This window comes from Doryrhamphus excisus, chromosome 17 (assembly GCF_030265055.1).
Source record: "Doryrhamphus excisus isolate RoL2022-K1 chromosome 17, RoL_Dexc_1.0, whole genome shotgun sequence".
In the NCBI taxonomy this organism is placed as follows: domain Eukaryota; kingdom Metazoa; phylum Chordata; class Actinopteri; order Syngnathiformes; family Syngnathidae; genus Doryrhamphus; species Doryrhamphus excisus.
The window spans coordinates 11,247,904-11,262,283 of record NC_080482.1 but is presented as its reverse complement, the minus strand read 5'-3'; the positions used below and the strand labels follow the sequence as shown (position 1 = coordinate 11,262,283).

General features: G+C 43.3%; 2 protein-coding genes across 24 annotated transcripts; one reads left to right on the top strand and one right to left on the bottom strand.

Moving 5' to 3' along the window:
* Window positions 1–3,094: 3,094 nt before the first annotated feature.
* On the bottom strand, window positions 3,095–6,097 carry LOC131105606 (zinc transporter ZIP1-like). 3 transcript variants are annotated; one of them, XM_058053937.1, is made up of 4 exons: window positions 6,058–6,097; window positions 4,433–4,661; window positions 4,239–4,369; window positions 3,095–4,126 (listed from the first exon to the last, which is right to left on the bottom strand). In XM_058053937.1, the coding sequence occupies exons 2-4, from the start codon at window positions 4,602–4,604 to the stop codon at window positions 3,461–3,463; spliced, it is 969 nt and encodes a 322-aa protein (XP_057909920.1). In that variant the 5' UTR covers window positions 4,605–4,661; window positions 6,058–6,097; the 3' UTR covers window positions 3,095–3,460. The 3 variants fall into 3 exon arrangements, with proteins under 3 accessions (XP_057909920.1, XP_057909919.1, XP_057909918.1); XM_058053936.1 differs by lacking the exon at window positions 6,058–6,097 and adding an exon at window positions 5,761–6,012; XM_058053935.1 differs by lacking the exon at window positions 6,058–6,097 and adding an exon at window positions 5,661–6,011.
* Window positions 5,939–13,913, top strand: creb3l4 (cAMP responsive element binding protein 3-like 4). Of its 21 annotated transcripts, none has more exons than XM_058053923.1 (12): window positions 6,092–6,299; window positions 6,373–6,410; window positions 6,733–6,825; window positions 7,630–7,726; window positions 7,792–7,867; window positions 7,942–8,036; window positions 8,113–8,202; window positions 8,276–8,382; window positions 10,846–10,914; window positions 10,991–11,075; window positions 11,150–11,243; window positions 11,314–13,913. In XM_058053923.1, the coding sequence occupies exons 2-12, from the start codon at window positions 6,403–6,405 to the stop codon at window positions 11,541–11,543; spliced, it is 1,044 nt and encodes a 347-aa protein (XP_057909906.1). In that variant the 5' UTR covers window positions 6,092–6,299; window positions 6,373–6,402; the 3' UTR covers window positions 11,544–13,913. The 21 variants fall into 21 exon arrangements, with proteins under 21 accessions (XP_057909913.1, XP_057909905.1, XP_057909906.1 ...); XM_058053925.1 differs by having other exon boundaries at window positions 6,093–6,299; window positions 6,373–6,415; window positions 11,314–13,912; XM_058053930.1 differs by lacking the exons at window positions 6,092–6,299; window positions 6,373–6,410 and adding an exon at window positions 5,939–6,067 and having other exon boundaries at window positions 11,314–13,912.
* Window positions 13,914–14,380: the final 467 nt, after the last annotated feature.

Sequence of the window (14,380 nt, the reverse complement as noted above, 5' to 3'; positions counted from 1 at the left end):
CCACCAATACGATGTCAACACAAAATAAACTGCATTAACAATTTTGTATGTTTTTATTAATCGTATGTAAACTACAATAATTGCATAAACAGTTGACTCTTTCTCTCTCTGTCTCTCTCTCTCTCTCTCCCCTTGCACAAATCACTCTCTCCAATATTGCTTGGCTTTAAGGATGTTGTTTTAATAGGTTTTATGTGCTCTAATTACGATGTTAATAATATAATTTTTAATAATATAATATGGAATAATTTAATATTCCATATTAAAATTTGATCGTATATAACGGAAATTCATTTATCGCGGTCGGGTCTGGAACTAATACATAAACGAGGGACGAACTACAACGGGAGCGACTTGGAGAAGCACACTGATTGACTAGCGTTCATTGATGAAATCCACAAAACAACCCAACACTGCCACCTAGTGGTCACTATGAGGTAGAGGATATGACACACACATTTGAGACCAGTAAAATGTGAAAACTGTAGATGAAAAAAGACAGTTATTGCTCCAGTGTAGTTTTATTAATGGTCTGAGGTTTTGCCATATACTGTATATTTATCAGTAAAGAAGCCAATTATTATGAAAATGACATTTTGTTTTACAAATATAACATCATGAACTAGGGCGGCACGGAGGTCTAGTGGTTAGCGCGTAGACCTCACAGCTAGGAGACCAGGGTTCAATTCCACCCTCGGCCATCTCTGTGTGGAGTTTGCATGTTCTCCCCGTGCATGTGTGCGTTTTCTCCGGGTACTCCGGTTTCCTCTCACATTCCAAAAACATGCTAGGTTAATTGGTGACTCCAGATTGTCCATAGGTATGAATGTGAGTGTGAGTGGTTGTTTGTCTATATATGTGCCCTGTGATTGGCTGGCGACCAGTCCAGGATGTACCCCGCCTCTCGCCCGGAGACAGCTGGGACCCTCGTGAGGAAAAAGTGGTAGAGAATGAATGAATGAATGAACATCATGAACTATTTACAATTTTCATATTTGCAATTGAATTGTGTGTGCACGTGTGTGCAAATGCTAACCTCTAACACTGCTTCAAGCCTTTTCACTTCCTGGGTGCATTATTGTCCCACCTTGTGGCCATCTTAAAACTGTACCGGTTTGCTCTCAAGCAAAATAATATAAAACACGTTTGGTAGCGAATGAGTTAATAGGCAGAATAAGTGGGTCCTGTTGTGGATGATGCGCATTTACACAGTCAGCAATTTTCTGCCAGGAGTCTCTCCTCGCTCTACTGGTGGCAACATTGTGATCTTTTTTCATAATGGTCCATCATAATTGCTCTTCTGTGAAACTACAGTCAGGATCGCCCCATTTTCTTGTGAAAGTAATGTGGTACTATGTTTCTAATAGATATATGGAAGTAATATGTTGTCAAAATCAAAAACCTGACCACCATCACACACTCAAAAAATAAATGTTTAGCCTCAACAAAAAAAAATCAACGCAACAATTTCCATTAGTCTTTCTTAGTTATGACAACTTAATTTGAAATTTCTTTGAACCAACAAACAATATTGCATTGCACAAATTAGCTTTTCCTCTTCACTCAAAGCTTATTTTAAGTAATGCTTACTGAATAATTGTTGTCATAGGGACAGGTTTTTAAGTTCGTAACTCAAAGAAATATGTTAAGTCAACTGACTTAATCATTTTATTCAAAATAGTTTAATTTGTTGTCAACTTAATTATAATAACAATGCACACTTTTTAAGTAGCAGTAACTTAATATATATATACTATGTATACTATATATACTATTATGTTACCAAGCTAATTTTATTAAGTCATGGCAACTTGAATTTTGTTTTAAGCTTACCAACAATAAAATTTGAGTGTATATGACCTTCTAAATTAAGTTCATGTAATAGCCAACATTATTATTTGAACATAACTTAAAAAATAAAGTTAGCAACTTAGAAAGTTTATCTAAATCAATTAATTACACTTTTTACATTGCATTCATGTATAAAATCAAGTGGTGTCAACAGATACTCTGAATTACTTTTTAGAGTGTAGGTTTTGTTGAGATGCGTCAAGAGTATGTTGAGCCACTTTCGCAGTAGAGGCCACAGAAGAGGTCTCTCTCCCACGAGAACGACCTGTTGTATATAAAGCTTTTTAAGGCCTTTCCTATAGTTCATTGCATAGCTTACAGGTCCAAATATCGTAAGTCAGAATCCATTCATCAATTTAGTCCACTTCTGTGAGTCTGTAAGTAAGTCAGGCTCCTGATTATATAGTTGATCACCACACTGACCTCAGAACCTACAAAATCCTGCTTTGAACTCTTTCTGATTGCCTCCTTTGAAACTATCCTGGCACACATGGCCAACCTGGTGTGCTGGAGCCTATCCCAGCTGACTTTGGGCGAGAGGCGGGGTACACCCTGGACTGGTCGCCAGCCAATCACAGGGCACATATAGACAAACAACCATTCACACTCACATTCATACCTATGGACAATTTGGAGTTGCATGTTTTTGGAATGTGGGAGGAAACCGGAGTAGCCGGAGAAAACCCACACATGCACGGGGAGAACATGCAAACTCCACACAGAGATGCCCAATGAAGATTCAAACAAAAATGTTCCCAATTTCCTGACTATGTGGCCAACATGGTAATCACTTGAACACAGTGCAAACTAGTAAACTAGTCTGTGATAAACATAGTATGTTTCATCTGATTATTTGTCATAAAAAATTGGTTCTTTAGAACTCTAATTTCAGATGCATCAGCTTAGATCAATGAGACAAACAAATATGTTTAAACTTGTAATGTTTACAAAATCTAACATCTAGCTAATGATATATATATATATATATATATATATATGACAAAAATGACAAAATTGTTTAACAGTAAGAGATAAATAAAGAAATCCTGCTGGCAAATCCAGTGACACTAGAAGGCGGGGCTATCGAGTGAGCCAGCCCCGCCTTCTCTCCAAATATGGTCATGCTGTTGGCAAACACGAGGTCTTAGTTCACCGCATCGCCTAAAATAGTTTTGACTTTAAAAACGTTTCAACGACGAGAGAGCATTTGTCACATTGAGACTTTTTTTTCAAATCATTTTATTGTCATGTTTGCTTTCTACGGCAAAAACACGCAGTGACATTTTTCCGTCGACGTGAGTCATCTGTCTTGACAAACTATTAGGTAAGGAGAAAGTGGCAGTGCGCCATCTATCGAGAAGACTGCGTTACTGCGCTTCCTTGAAAGAAAAGAAAGAATTAAATATTTTTAATTACAAGACAAATTAGGTTTCAGGTTATGTTGTGGTTGCATTTCTCTTCAGATTAAAGTTTTTTTTAATTTGGATGTTGTTTTTGGTGTCGTCACATGACAAAACTGACTATCCCTCCAGACACACGATATCATGGCTGTGGCAGGTTTCCACTGCAACCATCTTTTGCAGTGACGTTCCAGTCCACATCCCAATGGTTACATCTTGATGAAGAGCACAGCGGTGACTGCAGCGAAGCCCAGCAGCGTTACGGCCACCTTGGCCACGCGGCCACGGCCATGGCCAAGCTCGTGCGGCAGGATCTCCATGAAAGTGATGTAGAAGAAGGTACCCGTCGCCACACCCTCCAGCGTATAGCAAGCCAGCTTCCCCTGTGTCGATGTTTCGCTCTCCGAAAGGCCAACGCCTATACCAACGCCCAGCGGTGCCATTGCGGCGAAGAGCAGCAGACAGGCGATGACCAATGGGCGGCGCAGGCGGCCGTGAGCCAGGGTGAAGGCGAGGCTGAGCGAGATGACGCTCTTGTGGATGGTCAGAGCCAGACACACCTCCAGAACCTCCTGGCTCCGCCCAAGCAGGCCCACCGCAAGACCCTCAAAGAGCGAGTGCAGCGACAGGGAGAAGACCAGCACGAAGGCGCGTAAGGCCGACGATGCGGATTTGGACTCCTCTTTCGCGTGGCACCGCTGGTGGGGTAGCCCCTCCCCGCCGTCAACTGCTTGCACGCTGGAGTTCTCCAGCAGACCCTGCCTCTCCTCAGTGAGGGCCCATGATTGGTCCCTGAAGGCCAGAATCACCTGCTCCAGAACCAGAACCAGGAAGAAGCCCATGGCCACGATGAACTCAGGAAGAGGAAACTGCAGCTGCACCACAGAAGGCAGTGAAAACGTTATCAAATGCCAACAACACACACTAATAGCACACACCATTAGCTAACTGTGGTGGTGCCACCCATCCTGGCAGAATAGGCTTTACCGTAATTCCTGCATTGGAGAATGCAGCAGAGATCCCCTGAAGATAGTCTGGCAGGAGGTCCAGCAGGCACGTGGCCAAAAAGACTCCGCCCGCAAAACAGTTGATCAAGGTCAGCAGGCGCCGGCGAGACTCTGCAATAAGACCGGTGCCGTCAATACGCCGTCACTCACATACCAACCCACCCACTCCATCACCTGGGCTGATGCTGCAGGGCCCTGCCCCATGCACGAGAAAAAGGGGGGCAAGGCCAAAGAGCAGTGTGACCGACAGCAGGACCACCAGCGCTGCCACTTTGGACTCCAGGGCGGGAATTTGAGCCGCATCGGTCTGGAGCGGCACCATGGCACCATGGACGGACAAGGACATCTTTGATGTCAGTCTTCCTTGTGGACCTCAGGCCCAGAGGACGCCATCAAACTGTGACTGAAGGCAATGCCGTGATTTATTAGTTGGCTTTATAGAGAATACAGAGTAGCTGTACAGAATGTGGCTAAATAAAATTAAATACACATATAAGGCATTCAGAAGACGCAGTTAAAGATGTAATGGGCTGTTGTATTCTACATTAGTCACAAGGTGTCAGTAATGTTAATAATATTTGATTAGACACTTGATTGCCAGAACAACAGGCTTTTATTGTATGATCTCACAACAGGCCTGATAATTCCTAACCCATGCTAAGCTAAAACACGACTGTCACTTCCTGTCCTCCAGGAGAGGAACAGATTTACAGCAACACACTAGTGTGAGACTTATTTGTTTCTTTCTGCTTTTTCCTGATTACAGAGTTGCCACAGCGGTTCTCTTTGATCCGCACACTGATTTTTGGCTTGAGCCCTTTATATTGACGGATACCATTGATTTCGAAGAGATTCGAACCTGAGGCGTCCGCGCTAAAGTCCAGAATGCTAACAACCACACCACAGCGGGGTAAGACGTATTTGTTTAAATAGCTTAGTTTTTGTTTTAATTTATTTCTATTTCTAATACGAGTGTAAATGTGTCTGTAGGGGTGTTATTTCATGTCCAGAGAGCTTTAATGTTAAAATGTATTTAGAAGACAGGTTTTCCATGCTTTAATTATATCAAATTATAAAAAATGAATCATATTTCTTGGAAATTAACTCATCCCGGTCGGTCTGCAGCCAGTTAACGGCGATAAAGGAGAGATTAATGTAGTCCATTGAGAGCTATAGCTAACTGGTACCACCAAGTGGCTAAACCCAGTGGAAAACACGTGACACAGGTGCACTAAACGTTTTTAAAAGAATTTTTTTGCGTATTTTGAGTTGCGTTACAGCGCTGCAACACTGCCCATTTGACATTTACGTTACGATGTCCCGTCACGTTGACCTCTTACGACCCCGGAAAATGACAACGAAAAGGTAAAGTTTAGAGGGGGAAAAAACCGTCAGGACTTACGCGATAAAGTCACCAAATCCACTACCAAGTTTTTTCCAAACGTCCTGCTACCGCACGACGAGAAACTAAAAATAAGTCAAAAGAAGTTCGCTTCTCTCACCTCTGACTCAATTCTCATCAGCTGATCTCATTTTTTTATCGCTGAGCCGTCACCTTCCTTGTCGCAAACACAGTTTTCCGCTTTTCAAAATAAAAGCAGCCTATGCGTTGCGCTATGAGCTAATGACAGCTTGTCATTAGCTTGAAAAGTGGTTCCTATCATTGGGTTGGTTATAGAGGATTGACTGAAAGTACTGCGAGCATCTCGGTTCCGAAACGTGAGAAACAATACTACTCGATCGGATTAAGTAATCAGATGAAACTTGAATTTCGACAACTTGGAAGGAAAAGGCGTTACCAACAATCTGGTGGGCTTTTGTCTGTTCGTTTAGTTGAAGTTCTTTAAAAGACCGCACGTGGGCAGCAGAAGCATTTGCTGCCGATGCGCAGCAACAGAAAAAATACGAAGAAGACGAGGGGTAGTCAGGTATATTTATGTCGAACCGGAAGTCAAAACTTTTGTTGTACTCTCAAGAGTTCTTAGGACTGGGGCACTTTGTGATGACGAAGTCAGACCGGTGAAGTGTGAAACTTAGAACAGTGAGTGACTTTTGTTCGCTGTGTCTCTTTGTATTTAACGGTTTATTTTATCTTTAAACGTTTCTTCTTTAAGCTGATTCAGGATCCGTCTTGAGCAACTGACATGTTGACGTGAGGTGATTTACATGTGCTATCATTGTGTCAATTTTGACCTTTTCACTCCCCAACGTATGTTTTTTTGTATTATGTAATAATTTTTTGTAATTTGTAATATGTTTGTGTTACTGATGTGAAATGAGAATTGTAAAAATTGAAAAGAATAGTGTTTATTTTGGCGTGGAGCAGGATGTCCTCCTCCTCCTCCTGTTTGTTTTGTGTGGCGGCCATGTTACACTGCAAGTGCAGAAGTAGATTAGAAAGTTAACAAGGTATGTGTGTTTTTACCAGAGATTGTATTGTATTTGTGCTTTGGACCTTTGACACCCTTCTGCAGGTCATGGATTCAGAAAGCAGACAATTGTTGGCGTGTAACTATGGCGACACAACAGCACATACCTGGCAGCGGGATGTACCGCTGGCCTGCTCTGTGAGTGTCTCCCCTATCAGGTCTCATTGTACAATGTATTTTGATTGTAATATTTCATAAATTTGAATAAAACTCTAGTGCTGTGTGGCAAATGAAATGTAATGTGTAAGATGGATAGATGCCTACTTTATCCAAGAGAAATTCAGATAACCGTAGCCTACCAGAAAGCAAACTCCACACTCATCACCGTCCCCTTGGGAACTAAAAACACGAAAGTCTTCCTCTCCTGTGTCAAAATTGAACAGCATCATAATTCCTTCATCACACATATAGTCTGTCACTCACTGTCTTTTGGTCTCTCCTCCTGCTGTAGTCCCAGCCTTTCAAACCCAGTTGAACATAGTGTTTTTCTGCTGTAAAGACTTGTACAAAAGTTACACATAGTTCTTTCTCTTCTCTTAACACTGTGTGTGCACAACATGTCTTCATTGTGGTGCAGTAGTTGGTAGTATGCTAGAAATCGGTAAGGTGGCTTTTCTGCGTTTGGTTGTTTCCTGAATTTTTTTGCTATTATGATGGACTATCTTAATAATAACGTTTTACCAAATACAGCTACGATTAGTAGTCGTTCAGATGTATAGATGTCATGAGATTAGACCGTGACCACCACGTGAAATGTAGTTTTTTTTTGCCATAAATTAGTCTCATTGGTGTATAAACCGCTGGGTTCAAAGTTTTTAGAAAACCGGAATAGACTACTTCCCAAAAGACTTAAGTTAAGTGTAAGTGCACCAATTGAGACACAACACCACACACATGGCGAGCTGCGAGCCATGCATTTAGCCTCCGCCCCCTCTGACACAGGCCCTGGACGACAGTGAAACAGAACATGTCCTCCAGCCTGTCAACCCAAACCACGTGTTTGGTGACGGCTCGCCCTCAGAGAGCGACAGCGGCATTTGTGAGGATCCTGTGGTCCAGAGTCCCATTACCATGGTGATGCTGAACCCACCCTCCGTCTACCAGGTGGTGTACGACCTGAACGGACCGGGAAGCATGAAGCCAGGACAAGCGAGCGCAGACATCATCTCCATAGAGCTGGGTGAGCACGTTGACATGTCGAGGTATTTTTGCAGTGCTCCATGCTGGAAAGCCCTGAATGTCTTTCCTGTGCAGACCAGTGGAGCTCTCAGGCCCTCCTGTCTGACGCATGCGTCATTGGTGAGATGCCGCCGGTCTCTGGCGACAATGCTCCAACTCCTGTGGACTTGGTAAGGATGAACGTGCGTGGAAATACTTCATACGATAAGATGTGTCTGACTCGTGTGTGCATGCCTGTGCCCTCAGTCGAGTTGGGAGCTGCAGCTGACCGAAGAGGAGCAAAAGTTGCTGAGCGAGGAGGGCGTATCCCTTCCCAATCAGCTTCCGCTCACTAAGGTTAAACACTTGGCTGACATTTCATCATGTTGCCTGCTACCTTTAGTGACCTTTTACCTCAATCTGCTGACAGGCCGAGGAGCGAATCCTGAAAAAAGTTCGCAGGAAAATTCGCAATAAGCAGTCAGCGCAGGACAGCCGCCGCCGCAGGAAGGAGTACATCGATGGCCTGGAGAACAGGTGTGCCTCTTCTCTCTGTCAAGTAATCACAGCCTTTGTTTAAAACATCAGCGTTTAATGGCGGCCAACCACAAATAAATTTGGTCTGCCACATGATGCGATCTGTTTGCTCACTCATAAACATATATTACAATGGGACTGTGGCGGTATGTCGTGTAACTCTTCTTACCACAGCTACAACCCACCACCACAAATACAGTGGTGTGGAAAAGTGTTTGCCCACTTCCTGATTTCTTTTTTTTTGTCACACTGTTTCAGATCAGCAATTAGTCAATGACAGTACCACTGAAAACAAAATGCAGTTTTTAAATATAACTTTTTTGTTGTTGCATGTTTGTCATGGGGCAGCACGATGACCGAGTGGTTAGCATGTAGGCCACACAGTCAGAAGACCCGGGTTCGATTCTCCACTTGGGCATCTTTGTGTGGAGATGCCCAAGATACCCGGGTTTTCTGAGTACTCCGGTTTCCTCCCACATGAAAAAAAATTGCATATTAGGTTAATTTGTGATTCTAAACTGTCCATAGCTGTGAGTGTGAATGGTTGTTTGTTTATATGTGCCCTGCGATTGGCTGGCAACCAGTCCAGGTTGTACCCCGCCTCTGGCCCGAAGACAGCTGGGATAGGCTCCAGCACCCCCTGCAACCCTCGTGAGGAAAAGTGGCAGAAAATGAATGAATGAATGTTTCAGATCAGCAATTAGTCAATGACAGCACCACTGAAAACAAAATGCAGTTTTTAAATATAACTTTTTTGTTGTTGCATGTTTGTCATGGGGCAGCACGATGACCAAGTGGCTAGCATGTAGGCCACACAGTCAGGAGATCGGGAAGACCTGGGTTCGATTCTCTACTTCTCTACTTGATTTGTGATTCTAAACTGTCCATAGCTGTGAGTGTGAATGGTTGTTTGTCTATATGTGCCCTGCGATTGGCTGGCGACCAGTCCAGGTTGTACCCACCTCTGGCCCAAATTCAGCCGGGATAGGCTCCAGCATACCCACAACTCTAATGAGGATAAAACAGCATAACGCTTCCAGATCATCACACCACCACCACTATATTTTACTGTTCGTATGATGTTCTTTTTCTCAAATGTGGGATTACTTTTCTCAAACGTCTTGGGGATTATCAAAATGTTTTTCTGTCAAAATTGAGACAAGCCTTAATGTTCTTTTTGTTAAGCAGTGGTTTTCCTCTTGGAACTCTGCCATGCAGGCAGTTTTTCCCCAGTGTCTTTCTTATGGTGGATTCATGAACAAGTGAGGCAAGTGAGGCCTGCAGTTCTTTGGATGCTGCGCTCTGGGGATAATTGTGGTTGGCTGACCACTCATGGGAAGTTTCACCACTGTTCCATACTTTTGGCCATTTGTGGAAAGTGGCTCTCATTGGGGTTTGCTGGAGTCCCAAAGCTTTATAAATAGCTTTATAATCTTTTCCAGACAGATCTCGGATCTCAATTAATCTCAGTTATGTTTTAACGGGAAGGGGAACGGGCAATCACTTTTTCACACAGGGCCATATAAGTTTGGATTTTTTTCAACCTTAATAGTAAAAGTTTAATTTAAAAACTGCATTTTGTGTTCAGTTGTATTGTCATTGGCTAATATTTAAATTTGTTTGTTGATCTGAACCACCTCATGGTGGCCAAGTGGTTAGTATGTTGGCCAGACAGTCAGGAGATCTGGTTTTGAATCTCTGTTGGGCATCTCTGTGTGGAGTTTCCATGTTCTTCCCGTGCATGCGTGGGTTTTCGCCAGGTACTCCGGTTTCCTCCCACATTCCAAAAACATGCTAGGTTAATTGGCGACTCTAAATTGTCCATAGGTATGAATGTGAGTGTGAATGTGCCCTGTGATTGGCTGGCGACCAGTCCAGGGTGTACCCCGCCTCTTGCCAAAGTCAGCTGGGATAGGCTCCAGCATACGCCTGGAAGAAAAATAAAATGAATAAATGTTGATCTGAAAGTGTGACAAACATGCATTCATTCATTCATTCATTTTCTAGCGCTTATCCTCACAAGGGTCGCAGGGGTGCTGGAGCCTATCCCAGCTGTCTTTGGGGCAGAGGTGGGGTACACCCTGGACTGGTCGCCAGCCAATCACAGGGCACATATAGACAAACAACCATTCACACTCTCATTCATACCTATGGAGTTGCCAAACCTAGCATGTTTTTAGAATGTGGGAGGAAACCGGAGTACCCGGAGAAAACCCACACATGCACGGGGATAACATGCAAACTCCACGCAGAGATGGCCGAGGGTGGAATTGAACCCTGGTCCCTGCGCACTAACCACCCGTCTGCCGTGCAGCCGACAAACATGCAAAAAAAAACCAATTAGGATGGGTGCAAATACCACTGTAGATCAGTCCAGTTGGAATCACTGTAGAATTTACAGTGTACATTGTGTTACACTGTGTGTGTGTGTGTGTGTGTGTGTGTGTGTGTGTGTGTGCACAGAGCAGCAGTGTGCACAGCTCAGAACAAGGAACTGCAGAAGAAGGCGGAACAGTTGGAGAAACACAACATGTAAGCAGGCACACACCACTACCACACATGCACACAGATGTATGGTAATGTCATGTAATGAAGCGCTTGTGTCCAGATCTCTGCTGAGTCAGCTGCGCCATCTTCAGTCTCTGATTAAACAAACCGCTAGCAAGGCAGCGCAGACCAGCACCTGCCTACTGGTGCGTGTGCACATCAACCTATGTGCGCTTGACTTTGTTAATGTGTATGACCTCCGGTGTGTTTGTGTGTTCAGATAATCTTTGTGTCGCTAAGTTTGATACTCCTGCCAAGTTTGAGTCCAATCAGTCGCCGCTCGTCTTTAGATGATGACTATCGGCCTTCTGGAGGTGACATCACTTCCTGTCTCAGTACACTGGACCTCAGCTGTTTCTCATTGGACTTGTTTGATCTTTACAGTCCTTTCAAGAAACATCCTCACTGACTTTGCCTCCTCGCCGCACAAGCCCAGCGAGTCGGTCCATCCAGATTCATCTGCTCTGTTTAACCCAGGCCAACCAGAAGCGGAGGTCAAAGAACCTGGACAGAATCTTGAAGATGTGGGCTTGCAGCATGTCCAATCTGGAAACGGTTCCATCGAGACTCCAAGTCAGCATAATGCCAAGTTGCCGCACACGGATGAGATGTAGTAACTTGGCCCATGCCAACCGGAGTTACTGATGGAACATGGGGCTCCTCCATCAATGAACTGACCTAGAGTCCACCTACAAGATGGCAGTGAGCCACTGTCTTTTGCAGTTTTTCTAACTTTGTGTTCCTTCAAAGCGTTAGACCCCGCCCATTGACCTCTCACATCAGTCTCTTTAAATGCGAACGTTTATTTACAAGTTTACAACACTACATGAAGCTTGACGCTTGACACAGTCAGACAGTATGACAACATAACATTTTAACAGATGACATGGAAACAACATAAAAACAACAACATGGAGGTAACTGTAATAGTTTATTTATAACATGCATAACCATTCACATAGCAGAACATCACATGTACACTTACACAATTCAACATTTCTTAAAGGGGTAGGAAGAGGCGGAACATTTAATCCTACCATTTCTCTTTCAGCAATTACTGACAGTTTGTGTTTTAACATGTGCCAGTTTACCAATTTTTAAATAGTGAATGAAAAGGATGAATATGGTGGTACAGTTGTTTGAGCTTGTAGATAGCTTTTACAGATGGAAGTGGGTGCAAGCTGCTGTCAGATGGTCAATGATGCTGTTCTAAAAGTCTGGTGCAGCCACGCAACCCGGCCGGATGCTGGCCATGATGGGAACCAGTTAGTCTTGCTGTTGTTGACCCTGGCACAGCTTGAGCTGTGCATCACACAGTCTCATGAAGAGAACGAGGGCTCAGAGGATTTAGCTTTGACAACGTGACCTTGAGGTTGATGAAGGCAATGAACAGGTGGCGGACCCTGCGGGTCTCCCTGAACTTATTGGTAAGGAACCTGAGAGCTGAGATGTGGTTGCTGGTTGATACGCATAAATCCTGCCTGCCGGGGGAAATGACCTGATTGCAAGACTGATAGGGTGGGTTGTTCAGACACAGTCTCAGGTGGGCACAATTCGGCGACAAGTTGGTAGAAGTGCAAAGCGAGAGGTCAGAGAAAGTGGAGATGTTGCATGAGTTGAGACCGATGACGGTACTGGAGGGAGAAGAAAGATGTGATGGAGTGTGCATTCAAGGAGGGACTGGCACTGATCATAGAAGAAGGTGACAGAGCATCTGCAATGTTGAATATGGCGTAAGTGATGGTGTGCTGGCAGTAGTTGAAAGTAGTTGATCAGGGAATGTTGGACTGAATGAGGGAGGGCCACCATGATCCCACCATGGCCTCCAGAGAAAGACCTCGTCACCAGGAGTGCACTTACCACTGCAGAACAACAAACCTCAGAGAGAACGGAGAAGTCTCCTGTGGTAGGAGAGCTCCTACGAGAGGAGGGTGGAAGCTCCGTGATGAGGATATTCTTGATCCTCCTCCGCCCAAAGTCATTGCCATCAAGAGTCGCAGCTACTCCGGCCCGTGGAAGACCAATCATTTGCCGCTGAGCACAATGGAGTTGAGGAAACATCTTTGTTACCAGCACAGGTACCCTGGATGGACTACCCGCATATAGTTTGGCCGGTGGGTTGCCAGTATTGTACCCTATGCCTACACAAAGAATGTGAAAGCTGAGCACTGTGTATGGACCAGAGTAACTGAGCAACCCAAGCGAGGTCTGGTTCGACTGCCTCACTAAAAGTACTATGTAGTACACTTGCAGGGGTACCATTACACAAGACACCCCATACACCCTGGGGTGTCAATAAATAACACAGAAAAATAGAATGACTAAAATTAGAGACAGGACTTTGTGCATGAATAAATATAGTACATGTAGTATTATAAATACATAATGAGAACATGAAAATAAATGCTAATACTGAAGTACTGACAACTGGCATAATACTGTGTAGTGAATGACTAGTTATTAGGGGTGTGGGAGACACACGGGCACAGGTGGGTGTGCGGCCCTACTCCCACCCACTGACACAAAGACTGACAAAAGGGCTCACTCCGTTCATGCCACTGTTCTATGGGACAAACTGGACAAGGTGCTGAAACCAATGCATAGAGGGCTGGGAAAAAAGACATATACATGCATTATCAAGTTTATTTTTTTCATTTATTGTTTGATTAATTTGTTCATTCCCAGGTCTAGTGCCCAAAATAAATTTAAGACATAAAAAAGACATAAAAATGTAAAAATAAGACATAATTTATCTTTTTTTATCAGGGTATATTTTGTACAGTCCAGATAAAGCTGACAATAACAATAAACAATAATAAATGAGACATTGTATAATAAATGGATAAACATGTTCCTGGTCAAACTGGCATAACAATGTATAACAGGTGATAGTTGTTAACAATATGAAAATAAGCAAAACAAAAATTCAGAAGAATAGTTTGTATCTTTTTAATAAATAACATAAGGAATAATGACACGTGGTCAAATGTTTTTAGTCTTCCATACCTTGTAAACATTATTTGCTTCTTTTTATTGAAATTGCTCATATTAGTCGATTGTTTTGACTTCTTTACTCAATCTGTCCCGTAATTTCATCTCATATAAATGTTTTTTTTGTTGTGCATTTTCCCCATAGATCGTTGTTCTCTATTCTTTAAAAAAAAAAGTTGTAGGTTATTGGGTTAGTGATGTGCAGATCAATACTGAACTTTTGATACAATAACTTTATGTTCTGAAATCGACTTTGCTGTGCTGTAAAAGAATGTGCTATGACTTTTACGGACACTGACCTCTAAGTGACGCTATTTTCCGCGTTCTCACATCTGATTTTGGTGGATACTTTAATCAGGTAATGTCGCTTCACAAGTCATAGTTATCATTTGCTCAGCAAACCAACAAACTATTTAACTGGCTCATTTTAGTGACGTCACCACGTGCTGTCCCTGAAGTA

Bases quoted from the DNA above. Each gene is read 5' to 3' on its own strand.
- LOC131105606 (XM_058053937.1), bottom strand. From the start codon at position 4,604: ATGTCCTTGTCCGTCCATGGTGCCATGGTGCCGCTCCAGACCGATGCG. The intron at 4,370-4,432 runs GTGATGGAGTGG...GTCTTATTGCAG, and splicing joins GCCCTGCAGCATCAGCCCAG to AGTCTCGCCGGCGCCTGCTG. The intron at 4,127-4,238 runs GTAAAGCCTATT...TCTGTGGTGCAG, and splicing joins TCTCCAATGCAGGAATTACG to CTGCAGTTTCCTCTTCCTGA.
- creb3l4 (XM_058053913.1), top strand. From the start codon at position 6,670: ATGTGTGTTTTTACCAGAGATTGTATTGTATTTGTGCTTTGGACCTTT. The intron at 8,383-10,845 runs GTGTGCCTCTTC...GTGTGTGCACAG, and splicing joins ATCGATGGCCTGGAGAACAG to AGCAGCAGTGTGCACAGCTC. The intron at 10,915-10,990 runs GTAAGCAGGCAC...GCTTGTGTCCAG, and splicing joins CAGTTGGAGAAACACAACAT to ATCTCTGCTGAGTCAGCTGC.